General features: G+C 33.8%; 1 protein-coding gene across 1 annotated transcript in view; it reads right to left on the minus strand.

Moving 5' to 3' along the window:
• LOC145294131 (centromere/kinetochore protein zw10 homolog) overlaps positions 1-16,969 on the minus strand; it is a 33,469-nt gene extending 16,500 nt beyond the window's left edge. Inside the window, exons 1-3 of the mRNA XM_080141238.1 lie at positions 16,811-16,969; positions 7,296-7,498; positions 3,025-4,160 (exon numbers count right to left, since the gene is read on the minus strand). Coding sequence (XP_079997364.1) covers positions 3,025-4,160; positions 7,296-7,498; positions 16,811-16,856 — 1,385 coding nt within the window. The 5' untranslated portion in view covers positions 16,857-16,969. The remainder of the gene's footprint in view (positions 1-3,024; positions 4,161-7,295; positions 7,499-16,810) is intronic.
• Positions 16,970-17,252: the final 283 nt, after the last annotated feature.

The raw sequence follows: 17,252 nt of genomic DNA on the forward strand, positions 1-17,252 counted from the left end.
GAAAATGATTTCATGAAATTAAAAAAGTCTATTATGAAAATAATAGAATTTATTCTAAATCGATATATCTATAAAAGTGAAATTGTCTGTGTGTATCTGTATGTGTACATTTCCCTACAAAATTACTGTCAATTTTCGGTCTACAGATTCGAGATTTAACATAAGGTGTATTGAGATTTGGGAAAACGTTTTAATCCGTTTTCAGCCAGAAATTTGGCTGTCAAGGGGTCAAAATTCAACGATTTGACGTTTGAAAACTCTACCAAACTCCTCCACTAATTTTGGGTCTAAACACTTGAAAATTTAGATGTAGGTTTCTTGGACATGGATCAAACTTAATTTGAGCCCAAAACAATAAATCTTAAAGGGTCAAATTGGGGTCAAAGTTGAAGAAAATTTGACCTCTCAGGCAATTTTTTCGTCTAAACATTTGAAATTTTATATAACGTGTATTCAGACATAGGGCAAGGTTTTTAATCGGTTTTTGGTTGAAAATTTGGCTGCCAAGAGGTCAAAGTTGAAAGATTTGACCATTGCGGTCTCTAGCATACTAGTCAGACAACTTTGGGTATAAACATTTGAAATTTTACATAAAGGGGTATTCAGACATGCAGCAAGCTTTTTAATCAGTTTTGGGGTGAAAATTTGGCTGCCAAGAGATCAAAGTTGAAAGAGTTGACCTTTACAGACTCTACCAAACTCCTCCGCCAATTTTGAATCTAAACACTTGAAATTTTAGATGTAGGTTATCAGGATAGGAGTCAAATTTTTTAAATATATATATATATATATATATATATATATATATATATATATATATATATACACATATATATATACATAGGCACAAAATGTTATGAACAGTACATAGGTCCTCAGCAAAGCTGGGCTGAACTGCTAGTAAAAAAATAAATTTATTGTGAGGAAAATACAAGGAAAAATTTCGAAATTATAAGAGCAGACTAAAAATGATATTAAAACTGAAATATATAATACCACAAATTTATAGTTGATGTAAAATATCAGAAAAACAAGTTTTACTTCAGTTTTTTTTTTATAATCGCTTTCCATAGATTTTTTTTTGTAACTGCTATAGGTTTCCATAGGTTTTTTTTTTTATAACCACTATAGGTTTCCACAGTTTTTTATAACTGTTATAGGTTTCCATCGTTTTAAAAAGCTTACAATTCAAGATAGCATTGCTTAATTACATTGACTAATCATAAAAAATGAAATTATTTGAAATTCAGATATTAATATTCTAATATTTCTGCAAATTCTTAGAGCAAATCATCCTAATCTTATTTAGACATAAAAAAATTTGTTCAAATTCAAAAAGTTTATAAAAAAATATTTAAATTTTGTTTAATGCTTACTTTTTACAGCAAAAATATTGGTACTTAACTTTTTTTTTAATTTAAATTTTTAAGAATTATTGAAAAAAAAACAAAAAAACATTCTGCTTTTAATATGATAAAATTCAGGGTTTTATCTTTCTAGAAAAATCAAAATTTGATAAGAAATATTGGATTTTAATAGATCTTAATTGGTTAAAAAAAAAAAAAACTTGATTTTTCATCTGGTTTTGACCGCATCAAGTAAACAGCAAACCTTTTTCATTTGTGGCTAAAAAAAAATCTTTTCTGTAAAAAACGAACTACAACATCAATATGTTGCTAATAGGATATATATATATATATATATATATATATATATATATATAGCCAGCAGAGTTTAGTTTCCTAGAACTACATCCAATGAAACAACATGTGTCTACCAAAATAGTGCTCAATGAGTGAACAGAGCAGGTATATTAATTTTATTTATACAAACATTAATGGCTACATATGTGCATACATGTTTCTGTAATCACCCGCGTTGGGGGATTATGTCTTCAGGCCAAGAATTACCGTCGACGGTAATTCTTGGCCTAAAGACGTAATCCCCCAACGCGGGTGATTACAGAAACATGTATGCACATATGTAGCCATTAATGTTTGTATAAATAAAATTAATATATATATATATATATATATATATATATATATATATATATATATATATAAGGTTAGTGGGAGAGAACCCCATTAGTGCTTAATTATTAAGAAAATTCAAAACTAAGAATATATTTATTTACGTATCAGGACAACATCAGTACTGTCAGTTTCAAATCCAAATGAAGTGGACCTATAATTAGCCTTCTTTACTGGACTCTCTTCAGTTGTGTTTCAGAAGAAAAAAATTCAATAAAAGAGACAAATTATAGGTCCCTTTTGTTAGGATTTGAAACTGATGGTACTGATGTTTTTTCTCTTCTATCACTATGTGTATTTTGATTTTATCAAAACTTTTTTTTCCTTGAATTACATCTGTATATTATCAGAAAATTAAATTGAAATGTAGCTTTAATATAAAAATACAAAAATTTAAATATATCTTGCAAGATTGATTTATGAAAACCAAATATGTTAACAAAATTTCAATAAACGATTTTCATGAAACTAAAACACAAATTCTCTAGTTTATCACAATTGTTAAAACTGAAAAATTAATGAAAAAAAAAGACAGTGTTAAGATAGAATTGACAGATTGATTTTTTAAATATGTGGTTTTTAGCAAAAACAGTAATTGTCATGTCGAAAATAGTAATATATCCAAAAATTATGAAAATCCATCAAGTAGAACAACTGCTATTATGTTTTTAGTAAAACAAAAAGTCTATCACTATGGTCTAAAACAGTATGTCAACCATTAAAATGACAAAAACAGATATGTCCCCTGTATTCACAATCTTCAAGATGTTCACATCTGGGGAAAATGCAATTTCCCTCCAATTTTCCATAAAAATAATTTTTTTTTAACTATAAATAATTTTCTACTTGAGTTTTCGTAATTTTTTTTTTTTTTTATATATTGCTATTTTCATCATAACAAGTACTGTTGTTTTTGCTTAAAATCACATATTTAAGAAAATTAATTTGTCGACTATCTTAACCAAAACCAAACCAAAAAAGACTATCTTACCTAACATGGCACGTGGGTAATCGGAAGGTATTATCACTCAGCTGTGTTTCATTGGCCAACATTTCAAGTTTCCGGGCCTTTTTAGCGGCGGGAGCATCCGTTTCATCAGTGACCGTGTCACCTAGAGGCTTATCATGGGAGATGACGACTGTGTTGTGAATTTCCGACATCATCAGCTTTCGGGCATCTTCAAGAATTTCTTGGCACTTTTTGTTAGCAAAGAGGACATTGACATTCTCAATGAAATTCTTGAGGATTCGGTTATCATCCTTAATAAAAGATAGGGCTAGCATCTTCTCCTGAAACCAACTGACCAAGGCGACGACTTCATCAAATTTTTCTAGGTCTTTGTTATTGCTGGGGATTGAATGCAAGAGGCACTCTTGCACAAGAACATTAAGAATTTCATCCGCATTAAGACGGCCAAAGTGTTCCATTAAAATTAAGTCGGACTCATTTTCATCCTCCGACTTGTAAAGGACTATGTTGAGCAAGTTAGCGTTCAGATAGTTTAGGAGGACTTCAATTTGGAGTAGAGCAACTTCAGGAGTAGCAATATTTTCGTTTGTCGGATCAATGGTGACCGACAGGTATGGATAATCAGCAGTCTGTTGGGAAAGGGTTGCAGCTTTGGTGAGGATTGGTTTAATTATGTATTTAAGGAGATTATCTCCCAGCTGGAGGAGCTTTGCTTTGAGAGTACCTAATTTCCACATGGCACGGGTTGTCTCCGAGAGGAGACCCCGGTTTTCATCAGGAAGAGCAATTTTCAGCTTGTTGACAATTTTCTCGTTTGATTTGGACTCTTGTGCCTCCCAAAGAATGTGCTGTCGCCAGATGTCGTTCAATTCAAACACCAGTTTCTCGTTCTGGATCTTTGTTTCTATTTGCACGGCTTTCAGAATCAGGATCTCGTCCTCACGGGAATGGACAGGTTTCGAGAGGAGTTCTTGAATGGCAATCAGGTTTTCAGTTATTGCGACATATTTCTGTGATTCGAAAGCCGTGTCAGAATTGACAAGATATTTATCTAAGGCAAGCATCTTTTCAAGTACTGTTAGCGTCACCGTTGTTTCATGTAATTGTGAAGACAAAGACTGAAATTCACTGCTCGATCGGTTCAGCTGAGCTTTGATCTAGAAAAGAAAGAAAAATTATATACACTAAATTATAGTTTGAAAGATTTTAATGTTTTTTTTTTTTTTAGAGGGGAGGAAAGAGAAAATTAACAATTATAATTATTGTGTTCGCCTTGAGTTTTTTTAATTAAAATTTCAAAATGAATCATCACTTATCAAGGTTAGAAGCAACTCGAGGATCAGAGTTAAGGAAATAAAACATCAGTTCAGAGATGAAGAAACTAACAAGATGATTCAGAATCTTTTTATGGAATCACTCCAGACAAAACACGAAACTACTTGACGTAAGGAACCAAACAAATAAACAAACAAAAAAAAACAAAAAACTTCAAGGTCATAAACTATCTAACAATAAGTGTTAGATGTATTCTGACTAAGAAAATAGCAATTCTTTCCCCTTTGTCAGAAACATAGCTCATGAAATGTGAGTACTAAAGGACAAAATAAAGGAAGCAAGAGTTATGAGGATACCAAATATAAACCCAATGTCCACTTTCTACTCTCCTAAAGATTGAGGGAATAGTTCAAATTGTGGGCATGATTCTTTAGGGGAGTCTGTTGACATTGGATTTAAAGAACCATGTTGTAATCTGTAAAGAAGCAGTCCTATGGTAATGTGTTCCACAGAAGAGAGGCTTTTGCAAAGAATTTCTGACACATCTATGGCTTACAAAAAAAGAAGAAAAAAAAAAAACAGGTAATCTTTTAGTTTTCTTTTTTGTAAAGAAAAAAAAAATTCTTTATAAACACATTAAGCATAAAAAACAAACAAAAAAAAAAACTGATAGTCAAATTTAGGATACCTCAATTTTGATATTTATAGTTTTCTTGATTTAAATTTTTTACCTGTATCACATTGTCTATGGCTGGTGGTTCAAAACGCAATAGATTTGATATTTAAATGAAAAAGCATGAAAAATAAGGTTAAAAGCATTGGACATCAAAATATTAATGGTGTTGGAGATTCAATAAAGATATACAACATGACATTCTTAATATTATGTAACACAGCACTCAATAAGTTTCAGGCCTAATAAAACAATTTTTAGGCAAAATTCAACTTTATTCATCAACAATGTCCGATTCCAATGCTTCTTTAACAAATTTTATGCCTTTTTTGTAGAACGATTTATTTTTGGTTTCAAAATACACCTCAGTTTCAAATCTCTCTAGAGCATACTTTTGAGGGCTGCAAACAGCTTATAATCACTGGGGGTGAAATCTGAAGAATAGGGTGGATGCAGCCAAATCAATTCATGTAGTTTTAACCAGTGTAACATCCAACCTTCTCGGGTGCATCTTGTCAAACTAAATTCTGGACAGAATTTCAAATGGAACGTTTTATTCAATTTACAAAAGGATAGTCTCCTCTTTCAGTGGATTGTTGTTGTGGAAGAGCCTTTTCGTTGCATTTGAGGCCATTTTTAGTAGTTTCTGCCTTCTGCTAGACAATATTTGCTATTAACAGTTCTTTGATTCTTAAAGAAATTGATGAACAAAATATTTTGTGTATCGCAAATATAGAGGTCAAAAGTTTACGTCTTGCCTGCTGCTGTTCAATCGTCTGCCGATTTTACTCCAGAAAAAAGTGGTTCAGCTAATGATACACATTGAAACAAAAACTCATTTTGTTGCATTGAAATAGTTGCAAACAATCATCGTGTTGTTTTTGATGGACTATGAGCAAATGTAACACCCAGATTAAACAGATTTTTCATCGACAAATGTTCATGGAAAAATAAAAATACTGTCTTCTTGTATCTTCAACCCTTTGTTATGTCACGCAATTTCAGTTTACAATCAATCAAAATCAGTTTGGATATTTTTTCCATATATATTTTTTATATATCTTCCAGGAAAAGTGCAGAATTTGGACAACCTGGGCATTCAGCATTATTTGTATCTGTATAACCAATTTTAAGTCAATATATCACCTTTTAACCTTTGTTCCCAATGAACCAAAGTTTGAATAACAATTATCAAATCATTGTTTTGCTTGCAAAGTACCCCCCCCCATCAGCCGATCAGAAAGCAATGATTTATCAAGATATGACATTCAGATTTTTCATGGTTTAAAAAATTTGCAACAGCAGTTTCATTTAAATTTTTGTTTTATAAATTTAAGCGATTCAAAATGATTAAAGTTATTGCGGAAAATGATAATTTTTTTTTTTTTTGAGCTCTGCAGTTCAGCACTACAATTAAAAAAGCAATTTTTATAGAGGATCCTCTCCCTAAAATTAGCCCAATGAATAAATCCCTAGCGTTACTAATTTTTGCTAAACTGCTACATATAGAATTTGCATTGGTCAGTTTCAATGTTCAAAGGCGCACAGTGTTGGACACAAGTCAAATTATTTAAAACAAAATACCCTTCTGTTTTTCTGCCTTTGTCAGCATTATTTGGAATTTATATTCTTGACTTCTGGACAAATGATCTTAGCCAGAGTTCATTTGAGTGGAGCAAGTCTGTTTGTAACTATTATTTTTTGCCCCCCCCCCTCTCCCCATGAAAAATAAAAATGAAGAAAAATCTGCATGCATGACTGAAGAAAATATTGTACACCAAGACGCATGTAATCAAGTGGTTTTATTAAAAAAAAATCAAATTTTTTGGCTAAAGGATTATGAGCCTGTGATGCTATCTTGAAAACAGTCTGAAGAAACAGGGGAGATAACTCCAAGTAATTCAAACTGGCAAGATTTTAAAAAGCCATTCTTAAAATGGAGACAGGAGATACAGGAAAAACTTAAATTTGTTTAAAAATTATTTTCTTTATAAAAGTTGAACTATTTGATCCATTTATGATTTTTGGTATACGATATATCCTATCCATCAAGGATATGTACATTATTTAGTTAAAAAAAAAATTTGAAAAAGAAATAATTTATTATTGAACATTATTAGATAAAAAAAAGACTAAGGATTGAAGCAGAAGACCATAGTTATGTCACAGATGCTTGCGGAGATACAAAATTGCCTGAAATTTTCAAGCTATCGTTCCTGAGCAATTTTGTTGTTATTATATCTAAAAAATAATTTAGAAGCTTTTTTTGATGACATTTATCATCATTGCACCGTTTACTTGATATAGACAGTTACTATGTCAATTAAAGAACTTTACAACTTACCTCTGTATCTATGTTCGTCCGCACAGAGATCATTTCTTCTTTGAGATTTTGTACTTGGCTGTTAAGGCTCTCAGCCATAACCAACTGCGGAAGAAACTCAACATGTTTGTTTCGGGTCACATCAAAAATATTCAGTTTCATCTTCTCAATTTTTCCCGTTAACTCAGTCAACTTAGACAAAATGTCATCCTTCCCAGTGGAAGCTGTGAAAAACAAAAAAAAAAAAAAAACATAATAGAAATGTAAAAAATGATTTTTTTTTTCATTATTATTCTAATGACTAACCACTTATCAAGGCTAAAATCCATTCAAGGATTATGGTTGATGAGCCTGCAGGGAAGCCGTTTTATGGTAGCATGCGACGTTTTGAGAAATAAACTGTTTGGTGTTAAATTTAAAAACATGATGACAGTACAATCAAAAAATAAGCTCAAACCAGGTGTAGAGACAAACAAATCCAGCTTGCCTCCTCCCTTGAGGCTTGCATTCACTTGATATCCGTGGGCTTAGAACTAATTTAGCTGATGTTGAAGCATTTCTCCTAACAAATACCCCGGATATCTTAGCACTAAGCGGGACTAACCTACACTCCTCCATCCCCTCTAACTACTTTAACATGCCTGGCTATCTCCCACTCTGCCATAAGGACTCTGACAGACATATGCACGGACTTGGAGTCTACATTCGTAACACCCTCCCCCTGACTAGAGAAACAAACCTAGAAACAGACGATCAAGCCTTTATGTGCTTTAGACTAAACATACAACATAATATTAGCTACTTTTATTCTCTCTACCACTCTCCCTCGACCCAGGACTGCACCATAATAAACAAAGTCTCTGACAGCATAGACACAGAACTCTCCCTAGACACTAGCGCACAAGTACATGCATTTGGTGACTTTAATGTTCACCACAAAAACTGGCTTGGATTCTCTACTCACACAGATGCAGCGGGTAGCACAACACAGTTTTGCTATATCTCACTCCCTATCACAAATGGTTACGTTTCCAACCCATTTCCCTGACCAGCAAGAACAACACGCATCACTTCTAGATCTGTTTTTGACCACAGTTCCCGATGATTGTATAACAAATGCTGACAGCCCACTCAGGAATGCTGACCATGCAGTGATAATGGTAGAAATCGCCCTAAATTCTAGACCCCAAACTGAAGAGCCAGTGCTCAAAAAAACAAGATATTATAAAAAGGCTGACTGGGAAGCCATCAGAGATCTTATCAGAGATGCCCCATGGGGAAATATTTTTTCTCTTCCTGCTGAACAGTGCGCAAATGAGACCACTGAATGGTTCAAAACAGCAATTGAAGCACATGTTCCCATGCGGAAATTTTATAGCAAGCCTCACTCTCCCCAATGGTTTACTTTGACTTGCGCAACTGCCATTGCTCAAAGGCAGCATGCATACTGCAGATTTAACCGACATAAGTCCAGTTCAAACAAACAGAAGTATATAGAAGCTAGAAGTAACGTTAACAAAGAAATAGCGACAGCTAAGAGAGAATTTACTGAAACCACTAAAAAAACGCATCGAAGCACAAAAATTAGGACATCGTGACTTCTGGAAAATCTACAAATGTAGTAAATAATGGGCAATCAACAATTCCCCCACTAACCAACAATCATGAGGTTGTTTGCTCAGCAACCGAGAAGGCTAATATGCTTGCCAGCTGGTTTGCCTTGAACTCCACACTGGACCCTTTCAACCACCCCCCGCCTGACTTTCCTTTGCTGACAGATGCCATGCTAGACGATCTAAAAATCACCCCTGCTCATGTACACGCTATCATAAAAAACCTTGACACTTCAAAAGCATGTGGACCTGATTTCATCCTAGCTGTGCTATTAAAAAAGTGCTCAGCCGAAGTAGCTCCACTTCTCTCCAAACTCTACAACAAATGCCTTAATGAATCATGCTTTCCGGGCTGTTGGAAAACTGCTTCTGTAGTACCAGTATTCAAGAATTCTGGCGAAAGAACTGACTCATCAAATTATCGCCCCATTAGCCTCCTCCCACTTTTCGCCAAAATATTTGAGACCATAATTAACCATGCTCTAGTCCGGCACCTTACAGATGCTAAACTTCTGACTGACAAACAATATAGATTTAGACAAGCCCGTTCCACAGCTGACATCCTCACTGTAATCTCCGAACGTATATACCATTCACTGGACAAAGCGAGGGAGGGCAGAGCGGTAGCTCTAGATATATCTAACGATTTTGACAGGGTATGGCATGAGGGTCTCCTCAGGAAAATTAAATCATACGGTATCACTGGTAGAATGCTTAGCATAATTAAATCCTTCTTAGATAAGAGAAAAATCCAGGTTGTCCATGACAGTCGTACATCTAAACAGTGTGATATAAAGGCGGGAGTGCCTCAGGGGTCTATCCTTGGACCTCTATTGTTCCTAATATTTATTAATGACCTCCCCGACAAAACTGCCTCTGATATGGGTATATATGCTGATGACACCACACTCTATAACAGGCATGGCAGGAAAACAAATGAACACATATCTAAAGAAATGGCAAAAACACTAGAGGATGACCTCCAATCTGTAGTGGAATGGGGACATAAATGGATGGTCACATTCAATGCTGACAAGACTAAACTGGTTTCCTTCAATAATTACAAGAAACCTTCTCTGCCACCAATAGCAATGGCCAGTGACTCCTTGTCTGAGAGTACATCTTTCAAACTGCTTGGCCTAACGTTCACAGGAAACATGAGTCGGAACAATTATATTGAAAACATTGCCAGGGCCGCTGCAAAAAAGGTGGGCTCTCTCTACCGTGCTAGAAAACTACCGACACCTGAAAGTATCCTGTACCTCTATAAGGCCATCATTCGCCCATGTATGGAGTATTGTTGTCATATTTGGGCTGGTGCATCTTTTTTTTTTTTTTTTTTTTTTTTTTTTTTTTATTACATTTTCACCCCAAACAAGGCAAATTGCCACTTTGGTGTAGGGGGCTACTATCAGGGGCAACAACTACTGGGGTACTATGTAGGGATTTGGGCAGCAAGGTGTCGGTTCACGTTACACTTGAACTTCTGCACGTCAGTACTGTTGGGGAAGCAGGGACCTGGAATGGAATTCCAGAGTCTTGCGGTTCTGGGGAAGAAACTATTGGAGTAAAAAGATCTTTTACATCTAGGGACCTCTACAGTGTGGGGGTGGGATCTAGTAGCCTGTCGGGTTTGTCGAGGGTGCTCGCGTCGTGGGGCATCTGCTGCTGTCTCTCGCTCCTAGACAAGGTTCAAAAGAGAGTCGCCAATCTGATAGGCCCCGAACTGGCATCTAAGCTTCAGCCTCTGTCCCATCGACGAAACGTTCCATCCCTCTGCCTGTTCTACAAGTATTTTAAATGGTGAATGCTCTGATGAACTGCAGACACTTGTACCTCCACGACAGACACCCTTGACAAACCCGACAGGCAGCTAAATCCCACCCCCACACAGACATCCCTAGATGTAAAAGATCTTTCTACTCCAGTAGTTTCTTCCCCAGAACCGCTAGACTCTGGAATTCCATTCCAGGTCCCTGCTTCCCTAACGGTACCGACATGCAAAAGTTCAAGTGTAACGTGAACCGACATCTTGTTGCCCAAATCCCAACATAGTGCCCCAGTAGTTGCTGCCCCTGATAGTAGCCCCCTACACCAAAGTGGCAATGTGCCTTGTTTGGGGTGATGTAGAAGAAATTAAAATTCTATGCAAAAAAAAAAAAAAAAAAAAAAAAAAAAAAAAAAAAAAAAAAAATGGAAACCAAAACATATCATTATCTAGATCTGAAATCTTACTTAAATTGGTAAATGATTCAAAATGTTATTTCACAAGGTTGTAGTAATAATGTCACGAAAATAGAATTTTGGAGGCGTCCATTGGAAAGATGCTCACAAAAATTGCCATAAACCTATAAAATTCTGTCCAACCATATATCACAGTTGGAATTTGTTCAAATTTGACTTTGAAGATTAAAGAAATTATTTTAAGCTTTTGTTTCACTTTTTTTCTTTCTTTTTTTTTACAAAGGAATCACCACTTATCAAGAACTTGTTTACATTGGACTTGAAGACAATCAGATTGTAGTCACCTGAGAAGCAGGTCAAAGGAAAAGGGTTCCACATCCGTTAAAGTTCTAACAAATCAAACGGATCTATACCCATGGCTAATACTTGATCTTTATATATAAGATGCATAGATATTCAACTATTCCATTGAAGTTTTTTAACTCTCAAACACTGAATTAGTAAAGTTTAGAATTTAAGTTCCCTCTCCCCAACTGACCATTTAAATATAGCATATCTTTCTTGTAGTCTATTTAAAAAAAGACAGTAACGTACGTGCCATAACGGTCACCTATGACTTGTTTTATTTTTGTATTGCCACCCAGACTTAGGGTCAATGATAAGATATGAAAAAGGGCCTGTTTTTTTTTCATGACTTAAACGTTGGTGCTTATGCACGTATGTTACCGTGCTATGTTTTTAAATAGTATATTCAAGTTAAATTAAAGTTTTATGATATCTTTTTCATTAAATTGTTAAGTGAAAGTACACAATTACAAAACACCTTCCCCTCCCCATGGTAAGAATGGCTTTCTAAATAACGTTATTTCAGCACAGTAACATAAGTACCAACATTTTTTATACTAAAGTTTTATCAGGAACATTAACTATGCAATAGGTTGTTTGGGACTATTAAATGTCCCTATTTACTTCCACGTTGACACACCGGTTCCCGCTAGATCACCAAAGTTAAGCAACGTTGAACCTAGACAGTACTAAATGGGTGACCAATTGGGACTTCCAGGTGCTGTAGTACAGCCTGTAAGCGCTCTCTGCTTATCTCGCCATTGTTTCCAGTCGTCCTGGACTTCTCCTTACTGGACTCAAACAAAGCCGAGTCAGGAGAGGTGTGGTTGGAGATTGTGCAACCCTTGCCTCACAATTACATGCACAGCTGTCCCTACAGGGGGGGGGGGATCCTTTGTCTTTCGAGACTGAATCGAGCCATCGATATATTTACTTGCCTACCCGTGAGGGAAAACTTGAAATAAATTTTGTTTTGCAGTGGCAAGATATCTAGCTTCCAAAACAGGGACACTGAATGGGACAAAAATAAAAATGGTTCCAGTTAAGAGGAATCGCTTTTGAGGACAGAACAGATTCTATACCTTGAGCAATTTATTTATTTTCAAAAAGATTTATAATATAAAACTTCTGAAAAATTAAGCACAAGACCATTAAAAAATGTGTGTGTGTGTGTGTGTGTGTGTGTGTGTGTGTGGGGTCTATGGTCATCCTTGTCTCTGTACAATATTTGTCTTATTTTCCTAGCTAAAATCCTCCACCATAATACCACATTCCCTCCAGGGGTCGTCCTACATAAAATTCTCAAATCGATTAATTTTTTTCTTGAATAGTCTAGGATAAAATGAAGAGACGTCTTTCTAATTTTGATCAGGTCTCTTTGAGTCAGTATGGATGGCCACAAGTTATAAAATCCTGGTTGGGTGTAGTTTTATTTTAACTTTTGGTAAAACTTAAGAACGCTCTGTTTTACGGTTGTTGTAAAAATGGAACGGAAATTTAAATTTCGTTCCAGTTTAATCTTTTTTTTTTTTTATTGTGCCCCCCCTCCCAAAACGAAAGTAATCGAAGGAATAACATTTAACAATCGTACTTATATAAATAAAAACGCAAGATTATTAACAAAAACGGGTCGACCCAAAAAACGAAATAATTTAATTTTTAAACGAAAAAAGTCAATTTGGTATACTTTAGTATTTTAAAAAATTTTATTTTTGTACACAAATCCAACTCACCGTTCACATTGAAAACGTCGACTTTCATAGGTTTTCGGATATACTTACACAGAATAAATACCCTAACCTCCCCATGTTAAGAATGGCTTTCGGAATAGACGCCCCCAACCTCCCCATGTTAAGAACGGCTTTCGGAATAGCCCCCCCCCCACATTGTCAGCATACAAGAAAACCTATAAAAGTTGACATGTCGAATGTGAACGATGAGTTGGACGTAATGTAAAAATGTACCGAATTTAAAACGGGGCGTAATTTAAATTCCGGGTTTGTATTACTGTACACACGGATTCGAAAAAGTTGTCAAAAAAACAAATATATAACAAATAAATGTTATCAAGGGCAAGATAAGTTACTTTTCTACCTAACTGGATATGTTTTTAGTGTTTTTATTTAATGTAACCTGTTTATTCAGCTCGAAAAACATACTGTTTACCGATGTATTGGAAAATTTAAAATGGCGGCCGACTCTCTCTTTGACACGGTGAGTTTGGGAAAAGGAGTTAAAAATAAAAAAAACTAGACAAAATACTGTTAAAAACCTACCGAACATATGTCAACCTATGTCACTGTAAACATTGAGCGTGTTTCTAACAGTATTTTGTCTAATTTTTTTTTTTTTTTTTAACTCACTAAAAACATATCTAGTTAGACAGAAAAGTAACTTATCTTGCCTTTGATAACATTTGTTATATATTTGTTTTTTGACAACTTTTTTGAACCTGTGTGTAACAGTAAAACAAACCCGAAAAACTTATCCAGTTAAGTAGAAAAGTAGGTGCTAGTTAAGTAGAAAAGTAGGTGCTAATTCAGAGAGTGTGGTACTGTGGCAGTGTCAGAAATTTCGTGAAAATAGCGAATAATTCCACCCCATCTTTCCAAGCTTATAACTCCTCGAAAAATGCAATTCAAGCCCTAATTTTTTTTTCAATTAAAGGAGCAAGGACCAAGATTTCATTAAAAAAACAAACAAACAAAAAACGTGTTTTTTTTTTTTAAAAAGGTTTTAAACTTCGGACTTTACAGATAAAATTCTACAAGAACAATGTTTTTTTTTGTTTTAAATTTGAATATATTATGTATTGACCTTTTCTCTTCAATTTGTGAGTAAATAATTATGTACTTATCGGGGTCTAAATTAATTATTATTAGACATTTACAAAATGGGAGGCGTGAATTATTCGACCCCCTGTCTTTCCAAGCTTATAACTCCTCGAAAAATGTAATTCAAGCCCTAATTTTTTTTCAATTAAAGGAGCAAGGACCAAGGTTTCATTAAAAAAAGAAAAAAAAATAGCGTGGTTTAAAAAAAAGGTTTTAAACTTCAAACTTTACAGGTAAAATTCTAAAAGAACACTATGTCTTTTTTTTTTTTTTTTTAAATTTGAATGGATTATGTATTGACCTTTTCTCTTCAATTTGTGAGTAAATTAATTATTTACTTTCGGGTTACTAAATTAAGTATTTACTTTTTAATAGACACTTAAAAATTGGGATGGGGGGGGGGTCGTGAATTTAAAAAAAACAAAAAAACGTTTGTCTAAAATATTATATTCGATTTATTGGAAAGAACATAAAATTTCACACTGACCCTGAAAATATCGTAAAAATAGAATCAATAGAAAAATTTTGATAGATTTTTAATTGAAAAATATTGAGTTCGGAAAATTCATTACTGTTAAAAAAAAAAAAAAATATTTCTATTACTTTTAAAACAACTGTAATAGTTTATTTTGGAAGTATAATCCATAAAGAAAATAAATAACCCACTTTTAACAGAGAAATTACGAGATTTTTATATTGTATTCGCAGTTTCGTGTTAGGGGTGTCAAAAATTCCTACAAAAATTCTGATACTATCCGCGCTATTTTTTAAATCGTATTTCTACATTTAATTAAAGTTTTTTTTTTTTTATTCAATTGTAAAGTTAAAGTACAGAATAGGTAGCCCCCCCCCCATGTTAAGAAAGGCTTTTTAAATAATAACGTTATTATTTCAGTACGGATCACTCTCTGCATGCATATTGCATGAGTACCGAAAAGTAACTTATCTTGCCTTTGGTAACATTTATTTGTTATACATTTAGGTCGACCTACATTTGATTTTTGACAACTTTTTCGTACTTCTGTGGATTATAATACAAATAAATTGTAAATAATTTTGTACTCGATTTTTCATAATTTTTGGATATATTACTATTTTCGACATTACAATCAAATAAGTAATTTTGGGTTTGTAGCGTACACAGATTCGAAAAAGTTGTCAATATATATATATATATATATATATATATATATATATATATAACAAATAACTGTTATCAAAGGCAAGATAAGTTACTTTTCTACCTAACTGGATATATTTTTTGTGTTTTTATTCAGTGTAACATGTTTATTCAGCTCGAAAAGCATGCAGTGTTTACCGATGTATTGGAAAATTCAAAATGGCGCCCGACTATCTCTCCGAGAGGGGAAGTTTGGGAAAAGGTATTATAAAGTACTGTTAGAAATTCGCTCAATATATGTTACCGTGACATAAGTTGACATATATTCGGTTGTTTTTTAATAGTATTTTGTCTAGTTTATTATTTATAACATCTTTTCCCAAACTCACCGTGTTAAAGAGAGAGTCGGGCGCCATTTTAAATTTTCCAATACATCGGTAAACACTGAATGTTTTTCGAGCTGAATAAACATGTTACATTGAATAAAAACACAAAAAATATATCCAGTTAGGTAGAAAAGTAACTTATCTTGCTTTTGATAACATTTATTTGTTACATATTTGTTTTTTGACAACTTTTTTGAATCTATGTGTACAGTAATACAAACCCGTAATTTTGTTTTTACTTAAAACAACATATTTTTAAAAATCGATCTGTCGATGATCCTAACAAGCACCCTTTTTTTTTTTAAAGCCAGAGTGCTCTTCCTTCAGGGTGTTAATTCTTCAAATCCTACTTTCCGACCCAACATCATCCCGTCATGGGAAGGAGATAAATATTGACATAAATGAGTAAAAAAGTCGACTATCTCAAATTATTTGGTTTGTGACCTGATTTCGTAAAAAATAAATCAATACAAGTTACAATCTGTTAACGTTACCGTAAATATCGATTCTGGGGAAAGTAGTTATTTTGTTTACATTATTCTGGAACTTCCGCTGGCTAAAGATGACTAGTTTGCTCAAATTAGATATTTACCATAACGTTAAAGGTTTATTAACTTATATTAAACGAAAATAAACGACTTTATTTTTTATGTTCTCGGTCAGTGAACAAGAAATCTTTCTAGACCGAGGCAGTCTTTTTCATACCAAGCCACAGTGACTCTCCTTACGATGGGGGAGGGGTATTGGATATCTTCACATTAAAAACTGACCTTGTGTTGTTCAACCCGTCCCTAGTAAGAAGTAAATAAGATTAAAATTTCGTCGACGTTAAAAAACAAACACACACAGGGCACTTGTCCGGCAACAAGTCATTCAACTTAAGATCTAAAAAAAGAAAAAAAAAATGGACCAAGTGACGTTATTGGCAAAGACACGAGACATCTACATAACACAGTAAAGACATGGGTTGTATAGGTTAAAGTGTGGGCGTTAAATGGTCTTTAAATTTAAAGAGAATGTAGACAAGAGGGTTTAAAGGTGAAGATCAACTCACAATTTGCCAAAAAAATCTTGGCTGTCGACGACGTGGTGGTAGCCATTCCTGTTTTTTGGTAGAAGGCGCCAATTCCTAACAGCCTCGATTTGAATTACACACGCACTGCATTCTGGGAAACGAAATAAAGTATTTCTCTTTCCTTTCTTTTTTCCATTCTTTCTTTCTTTTCCCTTTCTTTATTTCTTCCTTTCTTTTGTTTATCTTTTATTTCTTTTTAACTTTTTTCTTTTATCTTTCTTTCTTTTTCTTTCTTATTCATTTCTTTTATTACTTTCTCTTTCTTTGTTATTTTCATTTTCTTTTTTTTCATTTCTTTTTTATTTTATATTTTTTTACTTTCTTTCCCTTCTCTCTCTCCCTTTCTTTATTCGTTCTTTTTTTTTTTTGCAAAAAAAAAGCCTCTTTCTTTTCCTTATTCCTCTTTCTTACTTAAAATTTT

The sequence above is a fragment of the Euprymna scolopes genome, chromosome 15, assembly GCF_053919585.1.
Source record: "Euprymna scolopes isolate OS-2025 chromosome 15, ASM5391958v1, whole genome shotgun sequence".
Taxonomy (NCBI): Eukaryota; Metazoa; Mollusca; class Cephalopoda; order Sepiida; family Sepiolidae; genus Euprymna; species Euprymna scolopes.